We start from the raw sequence: 21,262 nt of genomic DNA, 5'->3' as shown, positions 1-21,262 counted from the left end.
AGGTGGTCCCATGGGCACGCACCTGGGGCTGATGGGATTTGACATCCAAAACTTCTGGAGGTTGCCAGGTTCGGTGAGGCTAGACTAAAGCCTATCAGGTAGATCTGTCCATTAGAAAGGGACCACATACTGTTCCTCCATTCCCAGATCACCCCCCTCCTATTCAGAACAACAACAACAAATATCTGCTGTATGAATGGGGCCCAGTATCGTTTGGGACAGTGCCATAATTACCATGAGGGGCATGAAGTTCTGCGCCATTCCCAACAACACTACCTCTGCATGAATTTTTTAAAAAAGGCAGCAGTGATGCAGCCATCAGTATCATCCTAGGGAAGGAGTCCCAAAGTGTGGGACATTGCTAAGAAAGCCTTATCCACAGTAGCTACCAACCAAATGGCTCTGGCTGGTGTGCATGGACATGTTCATACAGATGTAGGCAGTCCACCAGATAATGTGGCCCAAACCATTTAGGACTTTAAAGGCCAAAAACAGCATTTCCAATTTGGCGCAGAAACAAATCTGCAGCCAAAGCATATAGGTGTAATATGATCTGAAACCCTACCTTCCACAAGTGTTCTAGCTGCTGTGTTTCTGTACCAGTCCTACATAGAGCACATTACAGTAATTGAACCTAAGCAAGGCATGTATCACCATAGCTAAGTGAGCTTTCAACGGAGGTGGAAAATGTAACATCCTTTAAACGCCTCCCGAAAACCTATCTTTTCACACAGGCTGTCCTTGAGCTGTAACTTATTTTGTCTTTATATGGTTTGGATTTTTTTTTTAACTTTCAAAGCTTAAATTATATTCAGATTTGTTGTAATTTGTGGTTTTAATTGTGAACTGCCCAGAGAACCTTGGCCATTAGGCAGTATAAAAATGTAATAAATAAATAAGGCCCAAACAAGGCTGGTTAAAAAGCACTCCTAGCAACCAACACTTCCTGCAGCTCCGTAGACAGTGCTGAGTCCAGGAGCAACTTCCAGATTGCATATTTGGCCCTTCATGAGGAGTGTCACCCATCCTGAGTCAGGTCTAAACCTCCATCCAGATTAGCAAATCACCCAAACAACAGTACTTCTATTCTTACTCGGATTTATTTATTTATTTATTTATTTATTTATTACATTTCTATACCGCCCAATAGCCAGAGCTCTCTTAAGTTTGATCTTAGCCTTTATCCATCCCAATATTGTCCCCCAGACACGGGTTTTAGTTTCCTCCCTGTGGTTTGACCGTGAAAAATAGAGGTACTGTGCAGATCGTCAGCCTATTGATCCAGAGCCCACGTTTCTGGATGACATTCAACACTTTATTTGCTGTTCTTCCTACAAAGTCCGTTGCTTAATATGGAATTGATAAAAGTAAAAGCAATTATGCCCAGGATTTCTTCTTTTCCCTCGCCCCTCCCCATTTTAAGGGCAATCGTGAAGCTTTTCACTTCTGCAGAGCTCCTGTTTAGTCATTATTCTTCTTTAATATCCTTTTAGGACTCAGCCAAAAGCAGTTTTTGCAGAAGTGGAGTCAGACGAAGATGAAACAGATGACAAGCCAGAGTGGAAAAAACGTAAAATTTGAAGAATTCAAATTGGAGGAGGCTCATAAGGGATTTGGGACAAAGTTGAACTCGTTTTCCTTATGCAAAAGAAGTCAAATTTCGGCAAGCAACATTACTTTCATGCACAGGGCTATTCACACCGTTTTGAAAGACTATAATTGCCATACAGTGAAGCAGAATTATTTAGTAGTAAGTCTGCATTTTGTAAAGGGAGCTAAGTTCATAAATAAAAGTTTATTTTTAAACTTTGATTTCTTTAAAAGCCTATATAGTGGTGGTGTTTTTTGTTTGTTTACTATACTAGATTATCCTTGACATAAAAGAAAACAGATGCTATACATTTGTCTTACACTCTCATGACTTTTCAGATGTTGGCTGCATTCGAACAACATGATAGTCAACAGTGGGGTAATAATCAACAGTTCTTTATCTAGGGAGTACTCCCCACACAAACCAATGGTGGCCAAGGAAATAACCAATGGTGCTCTCCATACAATATGATAACCAATGGTGGTTTAAATAGCCAACTCTGCACAGCATTGGTTATTTCGTCCAAATAACCAACTGTTGGTTAAAAAATCCCCTCCACACAACACAATAACCCACATTGGGTTAAATAACCAACTGTTGACTATTTAAACCACCATTGCTTATCATGTTGCCTGAACCAAGTCGTCGTGACATTATCACATGAAGATGTTGAGGAAATGGGACACTTGCAAGTATTGACAGTCTTGCCTAGTACAATTTAAATTCCATATTTATTTTTAATAATTTTAGTTCACACACTTGCTTTTAATATAGTGACTGTTTTCTAATATATGTTTGTAATGCGCATTGTGAATTGTGCAGGTTGTGATACTATTGACAAATGCATTTATTTTCAGCCATCTATAAAAGAAGTGAATATTTCTAAACAGATGTCTGTAAACAGAAATGTAGAGTCTCTTTTTCTAACACCAATTAATTGTTACAGCGTACCAGGAGGCAATAACATCTTGCTGTGCGTGCATTCCTTAATCAGTAGGCACATGCCTTTGTCCCTGATTTTGTATATATTTGCTGATAATATTAAGCTCTGGAGTGTGGTAGCAACTTCTATAATACAAAAATACCAGTTTTAACAGCAAGCTTATTGTTTCATGAAAGAACGATTGTGAGAAGCTGGCGAAGGAGAGTGGGGTGCAAGAAGGAAGCTCTTGGAGCCCTCTGCGTACTTCCAGAGGTGGTCCTTCTTGCCCTTATTTCAGGGGCAGGAAGAAGGGCTCGTCACTGGGACTTTCCCAGTGCCTTGTAGCCACTACTTTCGATATCCCCTTCCCAATTCCCCTCTCAATCCTGTCCAGCCCTCTGAAGGAGAAGAGAGACCAAGGGCATGTCTACACCATGCATATATCTCGGGGTTGTCCCTAGGTTGTCCCTGTGCATCCAAATGATGCACAGGGGAACCCGGGGTCAAGCAGGTACAACCAGAGACTTTCCCTGGGATAACTGGGACTGCGTATTTCCCGTTTTTTCTGCAGTCCTGGAACACCCCTGAGGACCGCAGGCCATGCGGTGCCCAGTCCTGGGGTCATCCCTTCTTCCTCGCGAGTAGCAGGGCTCTGTCACCAGGCATGGAGCTCTGCGAGGGGGCTCCGTGCCCATTGGGTGAGGGGGGAGTTGTTTTGCCATCGCAGCGTTGGCTCTCAGGTGTTTTTTTTTTTTTAATCATTTACTTTTTGGCGCGTGATCAGGCCCGCGTTGCTGCACAAAAGTCTCCTTCAAAAAGAAACCCTGCTGGACATCCTTCTTTCCTTCCAGGATGTCGCACTGGCCTTTGGACGCTGGGGGACGATCCCGGAAGCAGGAAAGCCCAGGATCCTTCCTCCTGGAATGCTCATAGGTACAGATAAGCCCAAGAGAGAGTGTCTTAGAAAGAAAGCACCCTTCTCTTCTTCCATTCATGACTTACCATTGAATGTTTGCTGCCCATAAATTTCATCCTGCTGCCCTTCCTGAGTTCCAGTGTATCGGCTAGGATTGCACGGACTGCTTCATCCCCCGGCAGAGGGCAAAGCTCTCCTGTCTCTTGCAGCCCACAATCACTGCTACCCCCTTGCAACCTTCACCATTACTCCAACCCCTTCCCTGTTAGCTGTCTCTGCCATTGATGAGCCCATGAGAGCGCGGGAAGAACTGTCGGGCAGCCAAATGCTACAAAGCCACTTCCACCCCAACTGGGTTTACTTCCAGTTGGGTCAGTGGTGCCACAGAGTGGAGGTGCACTCCAGCCAAGCCCAACTTCCCACCATGATGTTTATGTATTCTTTGAAGGGTATTTCTAAAAGATGGATGAGGTCCCAGAGGACCTTATTAGAGAGGCAGCATCAGAAGATAAACAGGGAGGTGCATGGCCAACAGGAGAAGCTACACAGATTCGATGGTCCATCATAGGCCTTTTGATGAGATGGGCAACTTGTAGGCCACATGCAACCCTTCTGTGTGACCCCCCCCCCATTGCCCTCTCCCTGCCAAATTTTCTGCAGCAGGAAAAACTAATTCAGCTGTCTTTTGGCAAAAAAGGGGGCTATTTTAAAATAAAAGCTCAGTAAGCCCCTCTTTGGCCTGTGACACACTGCCAAATTTTGGTGGCACGGTAGTATCAGGCAGGAGAGCGGCCCCAGGTGAGTTCTAGGGGAAGGGACAATTTGAACCGCAGACACCCGGAGGTTACCCACTCCTGCCTTAGGTGGAGTAATGCGTGTGTATTGCACTAAGCTTGTTGCAGTGGACCTTCTGATATTTGGAGTCTGAACTGTTGTGATGGCATAGAATGATATTCACGAGCTTTCCAAGTGGTGCTGTGAAATCTCCCTTCCCTCCTAACCCCCCAAAATGCAAAAGAGGGAAAGCAGTTCTGTCTCAAAACCCTCCCTAGAATTCGCCCAGGCATAATTCTGACTGTTCAGGGAACAACCTTGCAAGGGTCTTTGCAGTGTGAAGGAAGGCAATTAGGTGTAGTGGTTAGAGTGTTGGACTGAGACTCAGGAAATTCAGGTTCTAGTCCCCACTTGGTCATGAAGCTGACTGGATGACTTTGTGCCGAGTCTTACCCTAACCTACCTCACAGGGTTTGTTGTGAGGATAAAATGAGAAGAGGAGGACCACGGAAGCTGCCTTGGGTTCTTTGCAACAGGAAAATGTGGGATATAAATGCAATAATAAATAAAATAATAAAATAAATAAAAATGTAAGTTTGGATGGGAATAAGCCTCTTACATTTCCAGAACAATGGGTGGGCATTTTCTGCAAATTTCCCACTCATGGTATCCCTCTGTCCAGTTAGTCAAAGTTGGAACCAGGTGGTCTGAGCAATGTCAAGGCTTCCGGAATGTCCCGTGTCTGCCAAATAAAGTGCAACCTGTATCAGGTTCCCAGTGTGTCCTTATTCCCTCCCTCAGAACAATGTGAGCACCCATATGTCAATCCTGCAAAAAGCCTCCCTACTCCAGCAAGCTTGGGGTGGGTGGGTGGGTTGGGGGAATGACGAATACTTCCAACCGGATGGCTTTATTTTTCAAGGCATACATTAGCCCTTTCCATGGCAACTGTGCTGTGCCCCGGCTTTGTTTGGGAATCTCTTATATAGGGTTTTACTCAGCTTGAAGAGTAGAAGATAGAAAAGGAAACCTGTGCTAATACTCTACCCTACAGCACACTGTACAAGGTTAACAGGGCCGGCTCTGCCATTAGGCAAAGTGAAGCATTCATCTCAGGCGGCAGCAAGGTGTTGGAGGACAGTCCTGTGTGCCATGTAGCCTGCTCTGCTCCACCACCACCACCCCATGTCAACCTGCTATCCAGGTGCAGAGGAAGATGCTGTAACTTCATCAGTGTTGAAGACAGATCCTTCTGCAAGTCTACTTGGCTTTTGTGCATGGGGTGGGAGGGGGCACCCTCTCGTTCCTCACCTTCGAACCCAAGTCAGCAAAATTTCTTGAGCCGGCCCTAAAGGGTAAACTCCCATTCCAATGGTCATCCTGCTATGCTTGTTGTCAGAACCGGTTTTGCAAGTGGGAATCTTTTTTATTTGATAGCCATTTGTTTAGAATGAGGTCAGGGGTTCCCCCCGTAAATATTTCCAATCTAGCAAAAGCACACGGGTTATTCAAGGACTCTGTTGACTAGGTTTGACGTAAGTTCAAGGTCTCTAATTATGATTCCGTTTCTTAGAACATTTACACTTAATTCAGTTACCATAATTAGTGATTCATCAAGTGCACTTTCTCTTCATTGTAAGATTTAGGATAGTGTTGTTTTCCCACAGACCATCTTCCAGCTGGATGAATCTTTGATTTAAAAGGCTGTATCATTTAACCCAGCTTCTTTGTTGATATTTGGCAAACAGGTCTCTTTAAAGCCCAGAAAACAGGTTCCCTACAGCTAAAAGGGCAAGAAAGATGAGTTCACTAAAAGTTCAAGTTTCCTTTTTACTTATTGATAAGATCTGTGAGACTACAAAGAAAACAGAAAGTTGGTAGAAGCCACACTCTTTCAGAGGCATCTATTACCTCTGGAGCTGTTAGCAAATTACCTACCTTGCAAAGAAGACGAAAGCCTTTTTCAGTTGTTTGAGAAAGTGTACGGAAGGGGATGGCAGGCTCCGCCCACCCTCTGAACACGTTTATTGACACATCTTCCATGTGCCTATGCACATTCACACTTAATGTACAAAATTATGCATAAGAACATAAGAACCATGCTGGAACAGACCAAAGGTCCATCTAGTCCAGCACATTGTTCACATAGTGGCCAACCAGCTGTGGACCAGGGACCAACAAAGGAGGCCGTGGTGCAACAGCACTCTCCTGCCCATGTTCCCCAGCAACCAGTGTACATACTGCCTCTGATACTGAGGGTAGCACATAGTCACCAGGACTAATAGCCATTGATGGTTTGGAGAAAGTGGAGAGGATGTCATTTCCCCCCCTCTATTATATTATTATTTTATTTAGCACCAACCAAGGTCGTCCCATGAAGCTGATTGGTGGGAGATTCAGGACAGATTTCTATTTCACCCCACAGCCAAAGCTGTCTGGGTGGTTCACAAAAGTTAAAAATTAAAATACATTAAATGAAGTATGAAAACCATTTACATAAAGACATAGAAACAGATATCACACACAATAGATAACGTGTATCTAAAAACAATTTGTAAACAATCAAAGACAATCCAGGATCAAAGGAAGTACTTCTTCACACAGATCATAGCTAAAGGGATGCATTACAATAAGATGTAGCAATGGCCACCAATTTGGATGGCTTTAAAATTCGGATTGGAGAAAGTCATGTAGAACAAGGTAGCTACTAGTCCTGATAGTTATATGCTACTTCTACTATCATAGACAGTAAGCCTAGGTACACCAGTTGCTGAGGAACACGAGTGGGAGGGTGCTATTTCACTATTGTCCTACTTGTGGGTTTCCCAAAGCAACTGGTTTGCCAGTGTGTGAACAGAATGCTGGAGGAGTTGGACCCTTGGTCCGATCTTGCATAGATTTTTTTTTTATGCTCACACTTCTTTGTGTGATCAAGAACCCAGGGTTCCCAGACTGGTACAAGTGTATTCATGTTGCAGGTATGCAGCAGGGGTGGAACATGATTCCATGATGTTCCCCCCCCCGACACACACACCCTAAGAGCATTCACAGAGGATCTCCAAACATCTGAAGACGGTTCTAGAGCTGACCACTATGGTGATTATGGCACAGTTTCATGATTGAGCCTTCAAGGTGCAAATAACCTTCACAAATGTGCAATGCAGTTGGGGACATGTGGTGATGGTGTAAGGGCAGTCTCTTTCTAGCCTTGGGCACTGGATACAGTCCAGATTCCAACCCATTTCTCTCATAGGGAGGTGACAGAAGGAGCAGCTCCAAGACTCAGGCTGGTTGAGAGTAAGGATCTAGCACACAGAAGCAGCTCTTGCAATGATCTGCAGAATTTTCTGAGAAAGTTCACTCTTGGGACACCTATGGGAAGGTAAATCCTAATCTTACTTCCCATCTATTGGTAGAGGTTAAAGGCCAAATTATGCATCTGGAATGATAAAAAATGAGCTGCTGCTAAAACTCTTGAAATGCCATATCAGAGTGAGAATGATAAGAGATAGAAAGCTAGATGGGCCATAAAATATATAGCCACTTACGGGCAGAATGGGATGATACAAAAAGCTTTGTCTGGATTTTGCCCTGCCTGATTACTACAGTCCAGTTCTCAGATTGTTAAAACTGCATAATGATGAAATTAGCAGATGAAAAGTGATGACTGCTTATGTCATTACGAATAGGAGGAGACAGGAAATAAGCAAAATAACATCTTTGTTATATATTGGGTAATCCAGCTGCAGAAAAAAATAATTCAACACACACATTTTTCCCCTTAGGGAGGAAGAACTTTAAGGATCTGCATTGTCAAATAAGGTTCACTGACAGACAGGGAATTTAGTAGACAGTGATTTGTAAATCAGTGTGCTTTTAAGTGACATTTCTTCAAATGTAAGGCTTCCTCACATGAATTGCTACTTTTAGCTATGCTAAAAGGATGAAGTCATGCTAAGTAAAACTGAGATATGGGCCATACAATTCCAAAGTCCCCAGATAATTAATGCCTGAGAATGCTCAGTCCCAACTCCTCTGCAACTCAGTATACATAACAGTTGTGGCACAAGAGCTACATCAGTGTGGTTTGGTTCCACACCACAGCATTAATAGCTATAAAAAGGAAAATGTAATCGCACAGTTTCTTCTCATGCAATTATTATTATGTAGCTTCTGATACATACCTGGAAAACTAAGCGTAGAAACAAAGCTAACCTTCTGATTCTCCCTTCCTCAAAACCATCTTTTTCCTATCCTTATCTATCTGCTGGGACTTACTCCCACATAAATAAGTGTAGGATTGCTGCCTAATCCTCATTCCTAACTGTAATGATGCTAGTCTAAGAGCATGCAACTTCCTTCTCCCCACTTTCCTGTTTCCCATTGTCTATCCTGATTGTATGCTGCTTGGGAGCAGAGTACTGTCTGTTTTGCCAACGCTATGTTCCCTGATGTTGTGTGCACAGTAATTATTTTGTGTGATGAAATGTTGGGAATTTCCTTAGAGGGTGTGTGTGCTGTGTTCAGAAGACACCTTAAACCATGGCTTTAACCATGGTGGTTAAGCCAGAAAGCCTGGCTGTGTTCAGAAGACACCTTAAACCATGGCTTTAACCATGGTGAATAAAGCAAAAAGCCTTATTCACCATGGTTAAAGCTGTGGTTTAAGGTGTCCTCTGAACACACACACACACACACACACACACACACACACACACAGAGAGAGAGAAGAGAGAGAGAGAGAGAGAGAGGGGGGGGGACATTATACTATTTGAAACATGATAAAATGCTTTCCCACTGCTCTAGCACTGAACTACATATAATATCCTAAAAAGTACCCCCCCGCAACACTCCGTGAGCAAGTGAGCTGATTAATGTCCAACCTGTGCACATTTCTTTGACAATCAAGTTACCTTCTATTTGTTCAAAGTCATACCGATCGTAACAAACAGATATGCAAAGGAACTTCTCACAACCCAACCCATGCATGGCTAGTATCTTCATTCTAGAGCAATGTTTTCCTCTATGCTGCCCCATACACATGCACATGTGTTATTTATTGTACAACTTCCCATGACTGTTTTTGAAGTGGGGTTTTCTTTTTTCACAGTTGGAAACGCACCCTTTGAAGCATTTGATTTGAAATATATAAACAATTTCATGGATGGCTCAAGCAAAATAATATACAGTCGTTTTAAAAGGTAGGTCAGATACTCAGCTTTCCAACTGCATTTAAAATTCTGTGGATTGTTATGGGAAAATACATTTTTACCAAAGCAACCCAAAGACTAGCAATGCTGATTGGTCGTAATTGAGCTATGGATCTTGATGCTATGCATTTGAAGAATTCTTTTATTGATTTCTGACATTAAACAAGATAATCCAGACATCTTGAGTTTTGAACACAGGGCACCTCATTTGTCATAAAATAATAATTCTGAAACTGCACTCCATCTTGCATCAATGTAAAAAATATATGGGGTTGGATCCAAAGGCAGCCTTCTGCTCACAGAAGGGCACATTTTGGATGGAACCCATGGTCATTATTTTTAACATCTCAAGCTACTATTTCCCTGTTGTATCAATGATTAACATGTGTTGTATCACATGTTAATCATAAAGCAATGTACAGCATCTTTAGCATATTTTGTCTAAAAGGCAGTAATAACTAAGATGCCAATCAAATGCAATATGTAAGATCCCAAGTCAGATGCAATCAGATATTTGCCTAGAGCTGGTATTATGAGGACTTTCCAGGTTATGATTTTGTTCTGCTGTAAATGTACATCTGTTACTCATTTCAGCTGGCATCTTTTTACAAGGTAGTATTTCTGCAGTAGACATGAACTAAAATAGAGAGACCATTCTACGTGGTGTTGATTGCATTCCAGTGGCCAATTGGCTGTCAACAGGGAACCCACAAGTGCAACAGCACTCTCCCACCCATGTTCCTCAGCAACTGGTGTACATAGGCATACTGCCTCTGATGCTGGAGGTAGCATATAGCCATGAGGGCTAGAAGCCATTGATAGCCTTCTCCAGGAATTTATCTAATTTGCTTTTTAAGCCATCCAAATTGGTGGCCATTACTATATCTTGTGGTAGTGAATTCCATAGTTTAACTATGCACTGTGTGAAGAAGGGACTTCCTTTTATCTGTACAGAATCTCCCTCAATCAGCTTCAGGAGTTCTAGTATTATGGGAGAGGAAGAAAAATGTCTACCTATCCACATTCTCCATACCATGTATAATTTTCTACATGACCGCCACAAGGGAAGAACAGCTTTTGAAGACATAGAAGAAGTATGTATTCAATAGTGGATATAGTTTATAAAAATGAAAATAAAATTAAAATGAATAAATTAGAAACTGGTCAGCTATTAGTGGCTTGTAATACATCATTCTATTGTATAATGATCACTCAGAACCTAAAATTAGTGGGTTATGTAAGGGGTCTAATGTTGTTCATTTGAATAGCTGCTGTATTGGGTTACTGATGTCACCCAATTGGACTGAGCCCTTCATTATCGAAGGGTTTAGTCAGGGAACAGGGCAGAGTGAAGAGTCATGAAATCATAGCCAAATTAAGTGTCAGGGCACCAAACAGAAGGCCAAGATTTAAGAGAAGCGAGTGAGTGAGCAATAACTCCAAATCTCCAAGCTTGGCCGTTACTGGAAATGCTTCTCAGTTAATGGTGTTTTTTTTAATCATATTAGAAATAAAGTTCAATGGGGTATTTTTTTAATTGCTCAAAAATCTGTATTCTGCCCAGCTTTGGCAGTGTGTATGTGTGAAGGGCTATTACACACACACACGCACACCAGTAATGTACCACCAAAAATGCTACTTTGCATTTATATAGTAGTACCTATACCCTGCTGTAACAAAGCCTAATTTATTTACAACACAATCATTTTCATGCATAGGGATGTGAAAGACTGGGAAGGAAAAAACACAAAAAATGAGGTGAAGGGAGTTTTGTTTTGTTTTGAATAACTTTTTCCCAAAGGATTTTTAGATTTTTTTTGGGGGGGGGAACACATTCCCCCCTTGAATTTTTTGTTTTCCCCCAAGTTCCCCCCCCCCCAAAGCTTTCATATCTCTATGCAGGTCTACTCAGAAATAATCCCCATTAACCTCAATGAGATTTACTCCCAGGTAAGTATGTATAAGATTTTCATCGTATATTTGTTCCCTTGCCTTCTTTCCCATTCCTCTTTTGTTTCCACTACATCAAATTTTACATTGTAACCTCCTTGGGGTGGGGACGCCATCTTGAATTCTGTATAGTGCCATGCAAAACTGATGGTGTTATCTAACTATGGCCATTGGCCAGATCTACACTAAGCAGGATGTGACACTTTGAAAACAGTTTGAAAGTTTGCTCCAATGTTTGTCACTACCATTATAAACTATTTTAAAGCAGTAGTGTAGATCTTGCCTTATACTAAGTAATAATGCAGCACTAGCTATAGAAGGTCAAGCCACTGTACATATATTGATTCAACAGCCTGATAGGATAGGTTCAGATTATTATTAGTTGAGGCTTAAACAAAATAGTTGGGAATAAAGCTGTCCCTTATTCCAAGCTTTTGAATCATGTAATTTTTTTAAAAAAGTACAGGCTGGTGTTTGAAGTGCACCTGCATTTTATATCCAAGCCTGCGCATTTACATATATGCACCCCTACCACTCAGAGATTTAATCATCGAACTCTGGTGCATTGGTGGGTCCAAGTCCATTGGGATCTTCTGGTAGATACCTGGGTGATTTGCAGTAGACCAGCAAGGGGTTCTGATCCCCAATTGTCTAACAATAGCAACAAGTAAGGGTGCAATCCTACGAGGTTTAGACAGAAAAAAATCCTACAACTCCCACCATTCCCCAGGCAGAATTGTTTTCCTGTCTAACCAGTAGGGATGTGCTCCGCTTCTCTTCGGTTCAGAGAAGCAGGAGCGAGGCGGCCTAATTCGCCTCCGGAAAAGGCAGAGGCGAAGAGAGTCAGGGGGGCTGCGGATCGAGGCGAAGAGGATCGCCTCAATCCGGAGCTTCGCCTGCAGATAAGTGGGGAGGGGAGGGGGACTCATCTGGCGCTGCCGGCGGCGCCATCCATGCGGCGGTAGCAGCGGCAGCGCCAGGTAAGGGAGCAGGGAGGAGGGACGTTTACCTGCGTCCGTCGCGGGCTTCAATTGAGGACTCGGTTGAAGGCAGAAGTGAAGGCCGAGGCCTCTTCCGGCTTCAACCGGGGCCTCAATTGAAGCCCGTGACAGATGCAGGTAAGGGGCGGGGGTGGTGGGGGTGGCTTATCTTGCACCGCCGCTGCCGCTGTCCATGTAGCGACAGCGGCGAAGCCGGATCTCGCGTCGCTCCGTGGAGCGGGAGGCGGGCGGAGCAGCACGAAGAGGATCGGGCCCGATCCGGATTTTCCAGATCGGGCCACGAAGCGGATTGGGGGGGTCCGTGCACACTCCTACTAACCAGGGATGTATGACAATTTCATTTTTGCTCACAAAACATGTGAATATGTTTTGCATGTGCTAGCAGGTATCCATTGAAAATATTCCTAAATTGTCAGACACGTATTCGTATTCATCTCGTTCCCAACTACCAGATTGAATCACACTTATTTCCTAATGTGGGGGAACTTGCGCAAATCTCCCGTTCGATCACTGCTTGATTTGCGCAGATTTCCCGTTGGCGTAGAGCAAGCAGTGAGCGCAAACGCGAATGGGAAAAACGAGATGATATTCAGAGAATCCATATGATCTCAAATGTCACTCATTCATTTGCCCATCCCTACTCTAAGGCTACATAGGATTGCATCCTAAAACTCTCCCCCGACACAACAAAAATTATATTGCTTAAAAAGCACAGTGGGGGTGGGGTGAACCAGAAGTGGATTCCTTTGTGAAAGGACGTGCGGGCTTAGTCCTGGGTGGAGCATGTGCTCAGAGACACGCTGTTCCTTTATTCTGTAGTCTTAGCATAGGTCTGCCCATCCAGGACCCTGTTTTGCACCTGGGCTCCACATCCCTGCTACAAAATGTAGTGACACCAGCACCTCACACATAAGGCTTTGATGCGCACACCTCTCTCAGGCTAAGCACCACCACTTAAATACCTGAGGAAGGGGTAAAAAGAAAAGTATAACCTTTCCCTTATAGCAGAGGGAAAAGGTAAGGAGATCTGGAAAAGGCTTTTCTGTGAATATAGCAGGCTGAAGGTTTAATGTAATGTGCTTATTTATGAACCAGTTGAGCAGGAGACACAGCCAGACTGACACATGGTTTTATGGTAGCAAAATAAAGAAAATGTTTCTTGTTGTTTACAATTCTTAGTTCCTTCAAATTCTATTCCAATCCTGCCTATTCTTAATAATACTGGTAGTAACCAATCTAATAATAACAATCCTTAGTCCCTACGATCTTATCTTCACTCACTCCTCACACAACTCCTGACAAGAAATCACTCAGCTAAACACATCCACCCTCCAAACCCAATGACCAACTAAACACCTCAGCTCCCCCATATATATACTCCTCGCCCCTTTCCACAGCATCACCAGTCACACCCACTCAGTCCAAAATTCTGTACTCTCTAGACATACTCACCCAGACATACCTAAGGGAATAGAAATGTGAGTAACGCCACAGCCACCAACTTGGATGGCTTTAAAAGGGGATTAGACAAATTCATGGAGGATAAAGCTATCGATGGCTATTAGTCATGATGGCTACATTTTGCCTCCAGTATCGGAGACAGTATGACTATGTACACCAAGAGTGGGAGAACATGAGGGGGAGGGTTCTGTTATACTCATGTCTGGTGGTGGGCTTCCCATGCTGGACTAGATGGGCTCTTGGTTTGGTCCAGTACAGGTCTTATGTTGCTGGACTTCAGAGTTCTAGAGCATCATCAGACGGGGAAATCGTGGTTCCCTACCGTCACTTCTCCACCCCTGCTTTTGTTGCTCAATACTTCATCTTTCTTCCTGGAGAAGAAAGAGGAAGTAAGCAAAGACCACATGACCCATTCAAGGGTCTGTTTTTATCATGCCACTTTTCTTACACATAGCAGGAAATGGCCACACATTCCGTTTCCCCAAAAAGGTGGATTTTTTGGGGGGTCTACTTTGTCATGGGAAAAAGGCAAGAAGGAGCAGGAAGTGCATGGGAAGCAGACGGTGTCATCTAAAGGACGCGTGAAAAACCGTGAGTGAGCAGTGGCGAGCGTGGGATAAAACACGCTTATCTGATGATTTTCCTAGTAAAAGTACTAGTTAAAATCATTTTTAGTGCATTTTCAGAGCCACTTCATTTTAAAATGCACACTGGCCACCACAGTCACAAGAATTTTATAGTGCGACTGGGATTTTTAGAAACGCAGGCATTTGCCTTTCATATCTGGCGCACAGCGTGTATAATGTGTGTACTCTGGGTATTCATAGCCAAGTATTAAAAATGTCAAAAGAAAGCAATGCTAATGTTACCGTGAGTGCAGAAGGAGGGGAAGATCAATGGTCCCAAGTAATGAACAGGGAATTAAAAATAAATAAGTCAGTTCTCCATTTCCTCAGGAATGACATTTGACAGTTTTAAAAGACCTGGCAATAAAACACATGATTGAATGAGCACCGGAGAGTGGACTTTGCCATAAAACAACGCATTAGTGGTGTGTCAGTTAAGCCACAGCAGGACTCGGGTGACTTATGCTGTTGGAGGGGATGGATAAACGTAGGCTGAGCCCAAGGGATATGTGGGGAGGGGGGAGGGCGCTACTTTTACTTTTAAGACAGGTGTGGCTATACTTTGCATGAAAATCTTGAAGTGTAGCTTTACAGTACACTTTGGGCTTCGGTGTTGAAATGTCTATGGAAAACGTAGAAGCACAAATAAAAGCCATGGCGTGGATCCTAAGACAAGTTAATCTAAGGAAGTTCGCAGAAGGAAAATTTCCCAGCCCCCTTTCCTCCTCCTGCTGCAGCCACCTGCACCCCTCCCCAAAGCCTCTGTGGGGGCTACAGAGCCCCTTTTGAGCAGTGTGGAATAGAGTGTGGGGATGGGGAGGGAAGCGAAGGAATTGCCCAAAATCAGGCTTGCATCCTAAGAAAACTTAACATAAGGAAGTTCACAAAAAGAAGCTTTTTCATCGTCCCATCCCATCCCACATTGTTCAGATGTGCCCCCTCCCCCCCAAAAAACATCTGGAAAGACATTTCAGGGTGCTGCAAGACGAAAGATAGGATGGGGAACTTTTAGTCCATGAACTTAAGTTAATTTATCTTAGGATATAAGCTTATAGGTTTTTGGTTGAAGAACAACCAAAGTTCAAGATCCCAGACCAATGAGTTTAAATTGTTGTTTTGCTTATTTGTATATTATTATTATTATTATTATTATTATTATTATTATTATTATTATTACTACTATTATTATTAATTTATTTCTTGCTCGTGGGAGTTTTTCTAGATGGACATGATGGGCTTTGCCAAGTCATGTTGTCTTTTACAGATTCAGGAATTTCCTGACAATTGAGCATGTTTTAATTAATTATGATTGCTTTCTAGATGTTGGCGTGGATGTATTTTGGTAGGCCTAGATGATGATGATGATGATGATGATGATGATGATGATGATGATGATGATGATAAAATCCTGTCCTTCCTCCAAAGATCTCAGGGTTGCATAGATGAGCCTCCTTTTTATCTTCACAACAACACTGTGAGGTAGATTGGGCTGAGAAAGAGTGGCTAGGCCAAAGTCAACCAGTGAGTTTCATAGGGGAGTAGGGATTTTAACCAAAAATCTCCCAGGACCTGGGTCAAAGACCAGTCCTGTCTAGCCAGTGAATATACTTGCTGTCTAATTGTGTAGAGATCTTGGTGTCTCCGAACAGCAGGGAACAACTGGACAATAAATCAGTGAATGGCCAGTAATGAGCATGCTATAAAAAGCTTGTCTAATGATGCTCAATAGCAAATCCATCACAATCCTTATTTCTGTCTATAATTCCGGGAGTGTGAACTTTAATTTAATCGGTACATCAATCAACCAAGGTTTTATTTGATTAGTTGGTGAACTACAAGTTAAAGGTACATTTGCTTTCTTGTTTTTGAGGCTGTTTTGATTCTGATATATTGCTGTAGTAGGGAATAAAAAAGAAAATATAATTGTTCATTCTCATAAACAATAGTTTTTGCTCATTAAATTTGTGTACTTCTCTGTATTTCAGTAAGGCATTTTCTATAGATGTTCCAATTCTCTATTATAATCAGAAATATTAAAGACATGCTCCAGTCAAAGATAATGTTTGGACAGAGCAATCCTATGGTTCACTTATGGTGGTGTTGGGGGGACTTTTATGTCTTCCCTCCCATCAAGTACAGTGGGAAGGGATGAAGGGTGCCAGCCTAGAGAATGAGGGAGTTTTGAATGTGTTAGATCCAAGGCCACTCCTGGTTATCTCCTGCACAACCAGGAGAACACCACTGTTGGAACTCCTATGCTGCTTACCAAGAGATCTTGAGTGATGTGTTGCCTCACCAGTGGACTTTCATCTCCACCAGTGGTGCAGCATTTCCACTGCTCCAGAAGGCCCTTCAGCTCACTTTCTAGTAAGTATAGAAGTGCTCCCCAATACTTCTTGATTACTACAGAAGAGAGTTAAGGAAAACAGAATCAAATAAAATAAGCTAAAAACATCACAACTATAATAATCAGCAGGTAAAGTGGGGAAATCCTACGTTGTTTTGAGGAAGAACAAAATGAAACAGAGGCCTTCCTAGTCCAGTCTCAGTTTCTTGAACTGTAAAATTGAAATAGTCATGGTCTAAAGAGAAGTCTGGAGATATCAATCACAACGATAACTGAATAAAAGCCAGCAGAGTGATGCGGCTGCTAAAAAAGCTAACGAAAAAGCTAATTTAGGTAGGACATGGGAAGTAACAGTTCCACTCTACCTTGTGTTAGGCTGCATTTGGAATACTGTGTCTGATTCTGGGCATCACGTTTTAAGAGGGACATTGAGAAACTAGAGTGTATTTCTAGAGAAGAACGACTAGGATGGTGAGGAGTCTGGGAACCAAGCCCTATGAGAAATGATTGGAACAGCTGTGCATGTTTAGCTTGGAGAAGAGAAGACTGAGGGGTGACATGATAGTTGTCTTCAAATATCCGAAAGGTCATCAAGGAAAGATGGAACAGATTGGTTCTCTATTGCTGAAGAGGGCAGGACTGGAACCGATGGGAGGAAATTGCAAGGAAGCAGGTTTTGGTTAAACATCAGGTGAAACCTCTAACTGTGAAAGCTGTGAAGCAGTGGAACAGACTGCTGAATGTGCAGATATGCAGTGTGTGTAACTCAGCCCTTGATGCTTGTGAGAATAGCAGTGATACGAGTTCACAAGTGAGACCCTATTTCATCTGTAAAACGTTGTAAGGTAGAGGCCTTTCAAAACAAAAATATCTGCAGATGATGGCGGAGCACCAGCAACAAGGGGGCTAGTTGGATCTTTTGAGGTCGGCATCCAGGATACTACTAAGGAGGCCCTCCTCCTTTCAATGGCAGTAGAACTTTCAAAAGGGCCTCTCCTGTTGACCTCAATGAGTGGGCAAGATTGTCTGGAAGGAGATGGTCCTTTAGGTATCTATGCCCCCAAGGCATTTGTTTTATTCTGGCTAGAGATGATGGGAGTTGTAGTCTAACACATAACTGGTGAGTGCCTGGTTGGGCAAAGGCTGCTGTATAGGATCAGAAGAGCCCTATAGTAATAATTGCTACGCAGAACTGACTTGTTGCCAACTCCTTATTTAAGAATTAACATGCTGTGAACACGTACCCATGATTGTTGGGTATGCCCCATTCATTTTGCCCTAAACCAATCTTCCCTAACATGGTGCCCTCCACATGTGTCAGACTACAACTCCCATAATCTCCCGATTAGTCATGGTGGCTGGTACTACCATACTGGAGAGGAGCATTGCTCTCAGAAGGTGCTTCTGTGAGATTTTAAGGGATCTCGACACCATAGCCTTCTTCATACAGTACAAAGTCCAGCATCAAGGGCAGGCATGATTGGACACCTGCTGAGGGCCCACACCCCACTAACAAGAGCCTCCTGGAGTTGCTCTTCCTCTTCACCATGGCAACCTGCTTGTTCACCTGTTTCTCGCTCTGGCCCAGACAATGGTGGTGGTGAGAAGAAGCAGAAGCAGGAGATGCCATGTCCTACTTGCTCCCTGGCTCTCTGCCTATCAAACAGGTACATGGTAGCAATGATGAGAAAGTGGAGCAGGAGGAGCTAGTGACCATGACGTACAAAGAAAACCTTAGTGAGGGAGGGGTCCTGTTGAGGGCATCTTGCCCAAGGGCCCTCAAAAGTGTGTAGGCTGCACTGTTCAGCTGCCTATTCTGTGAAGGCTGAAGGAGCTGCCATGGGGAAGAGGGGACCAGGAAAACCTGCTTCCGCCATCCCAGTTGCACATGCCTACACCTGGATCCATCCCACTTGAGAAAGCAACAGTCCTCTTTCATGCCAGAGTCAACCCTCTGCAAATGCCCCTTCCCTCCTCCGCCGCCAACAACAACTACCATTTGTCTCCAGCCTGGCAGAATAGAATAGAAGGGTGGGGGGAGAACTTGTAGTAAACTTGGAAATCATTCATCAGTGACCATTTATGTAACGGGAGGTTGGCTCTTGTCATCCCCAGCTAAGGACAAATGCAGATGTGTTTGGCATTGGCCTCATCCCATCCCCATCTTTTGAAGGACAGCACAAGGTAGCACTTGATGAAGGTCAATGATTTCATCATCATCGGATCCAAGGGCTGAAATGCTACCCTAACACACACACACACACACACACACACACACACACACACACACACACACGTCCCCAACTTTGGAACTTGGGAAAGCTCTTCTTCCCTCCTGGTTGATTTCAGAGCTGCCAGGGGTCTCTCCAACCCCCAACCACCTGCCAAATGGTTGGCCTGACCCGCTTCCACCTCTCCATCGGCAGCATATCGCTTGCTTGCCTGGCTAATGTCCTGAGTGTCAGTTCTGGCTGGAAAGTAGCGCACTTTAGGAGGCATTTCCATTTGAAATGCCAGCCTCCTCTGAATATTAGGGAATTTAGAATGTACCTCATTGAACGTGACAGCACTTTATGTTCCAGAGTCCTCATCTCCCTCCCTCCCTCCCTGCCTCCCTCTCTCTCCATGTCACACACTCACACACCATCGTGACTTGCCAAATGAAAACCAGAGCAAATGCATATATCATGGCAGTCCCAAGATCACTGTGCAGCTTTTGAATTGACTGTTTCAAATCTCTCTTGGCTTGGGTCTCTGGCTTCTGCTAACCCAGGGCGTCTGATGCTTCCTCTTCAGGATGGTTGGCTCCCAGTAGGATGATGGCATGATTAGGTGTTGTGTTAATTGGGGAGGGGCATGGGGGGAATGGCAGGAGTTGGGACTAGACCTTTCTGTGGACATTTTATCTTCTGGGGAATTTTTTTTTAATGTCCTTTGTCTTTCCGGTTGTTGTGAACTACTCTGAATTTATTAAATGGGGTTGGATATGGGCAAAAAGGCTGTAGGCATCCCCAATTCCATAAAAATGGGAGGAGTCATTACTCAGTGGGTCAGCACACACGTTGCATGCAGCAAGTTCACAATTTAGTCCCTATCATCCCATGCAATGCAGCCAGAACTCACAGGGTCAAAGCACTGGATTATCCGAGATGCTGACGTTATCTGCCGCCTTCACTAACCACATGCTGCAAAGGGTTAGCTGCACTTACCGTGCCGTCTGAAAGGTCCCTGTGTTTAAATCAATGCTATCATAGAGCTCCGCAACAAGAACAGCCGAAATTGGCCAGGCCTCTTTGTCTGGCCAGTGGGCTCTCCACTGCTAAGATCTGTATAGCAGCTCTGATCGAGCCAGCTACTATTTCACATTCTTACCCAAAATCGCCACACGTGACACGCCTGTATGCCTGCACTGGGGCCACTAGGATGGATGTATCATGAGGTGAGGACTGACTACACTAGGGTGACCATATTTGGGAAACCAAAAAAGAGGACACCTCGTGTGTGTGGGGGGGGGAAGCAGCTTTCTGAGTCCTGCAGAAAGTATGTTATTCCCTCGCCACCTTAAAGAACCCGATTGGAGTGGAGGAGGGGAAAGGATTTCATTCTGCACCACCACCATCCACTCCAATTGGGGCCTTTTCTATAATGTCCACGAATGACCCACTTTCCCCTTTAAGACCTCAAATGGAGCTCAGGGTGGGGGAATGATGTGCCTCAAGAAAGCATGTCATTCCCTCCTGCCATGCTAATGGCAGCCTTAAAGAGGAAGGTGTGTCATTCCAGGACATTATTGAAAATTATAGAAAATCCCCCCTGACACCATGGAAAGAACAAAAACCAGGACAAATCCGGGGAAATCCTGACAGTTGGTCACCCTAGACTACACAGCTCTTGTAATGGTTGCTGGGAGCCACGGTGGATCTTGTATTGGGCACCCATAGACACCATAACCTCAACATGGCTGCCAGCAACAGCCAGGAAATGGCTGCCTAGGGTCATGCATGCTGCAAGGGCTCCTGGGATGCAGAATGGACCAATCAGAGGACTACTGGGATCAGCAGAGAGGTACGTAGTTAGGGTGTGGCTAGGCAAACCAGACAGCGGGGCGTGGTTCTGTGGTCATGTGGCAGCAGCACTAGACATGGTTAGTGATAACTATATTAACTGTGGTTAGCATGACCCCATTGCCCAAAGTGTTGTCTGAACAGCATCATTGGCTTGTAATATCTTGGTGTGTGCAATTTCCCACGAAGTGTCTTGAACTGTAGTGCTGGGATGTGCAGGCAGCAACGCATTCCTTAAGCTCCTGTTTGCCATGTGCCTTAAGTCCTGATGCTCTGGCCTCTAAATGGTTGCTGATGCGTAGAAGTGGAGCTGGAATGATGCCAATAAGTGACATCATGCGTCAGGAAGTCGGAGAAAACTGCAATAAAATCAAATGCCTTCAGATTTGTATGAATCCAA

General features: G+C 43.9%; 1 protein-coding gene across 2 annotated transcripts in view; it reads left to right on the top strand.

Moving 5' to 3' along the window:
- Positions 1 to 1,828, top strand: part of WDR70 (WD repeat domain 70) — a 140,567-nt gene extending 138,739 nt beyond the window's left edge. For both annotated transcript variants that reach the window (XM_063128140.1, XM_063128139.1), the window contains exon 18: positions 1,494 to 1,828. In XM_063128140.1, coding sequence (XP_062984210.1) covers positions 1,494 to 1,581 — 88 coding nt within the window. In that variant the 3' untranslated portion in view covers positions 1,582 to 1,828. The remainder of the gene's footprint in view (positions 1 to 1,493) is intronic.
- The last annotated feature ends 19,434 nt before the right edge of the window (positions 1,829 to 21,262 follow it).

Source organism: Elgaria multicarinata, chromosome 6 (genome assembly GCF_023053635.1).
Source record: "Elgaria multicarinata webbii isolate HBS135686 ecotype San Diego chromosome 6, rElgMul1.1.pri, whole genome shotgun sequence".
Taxonomy (NCBI): Eukaryota; Metazoa; Chordata; class Lepidosauria; order Squamata; family Anguidae; genus Elgaria; species Elgaria multicarinata.
Note: the sequence above shows the minus strand (reverse complement) of the source record. Positions and strands in the feature narration are given on the sequence as shown.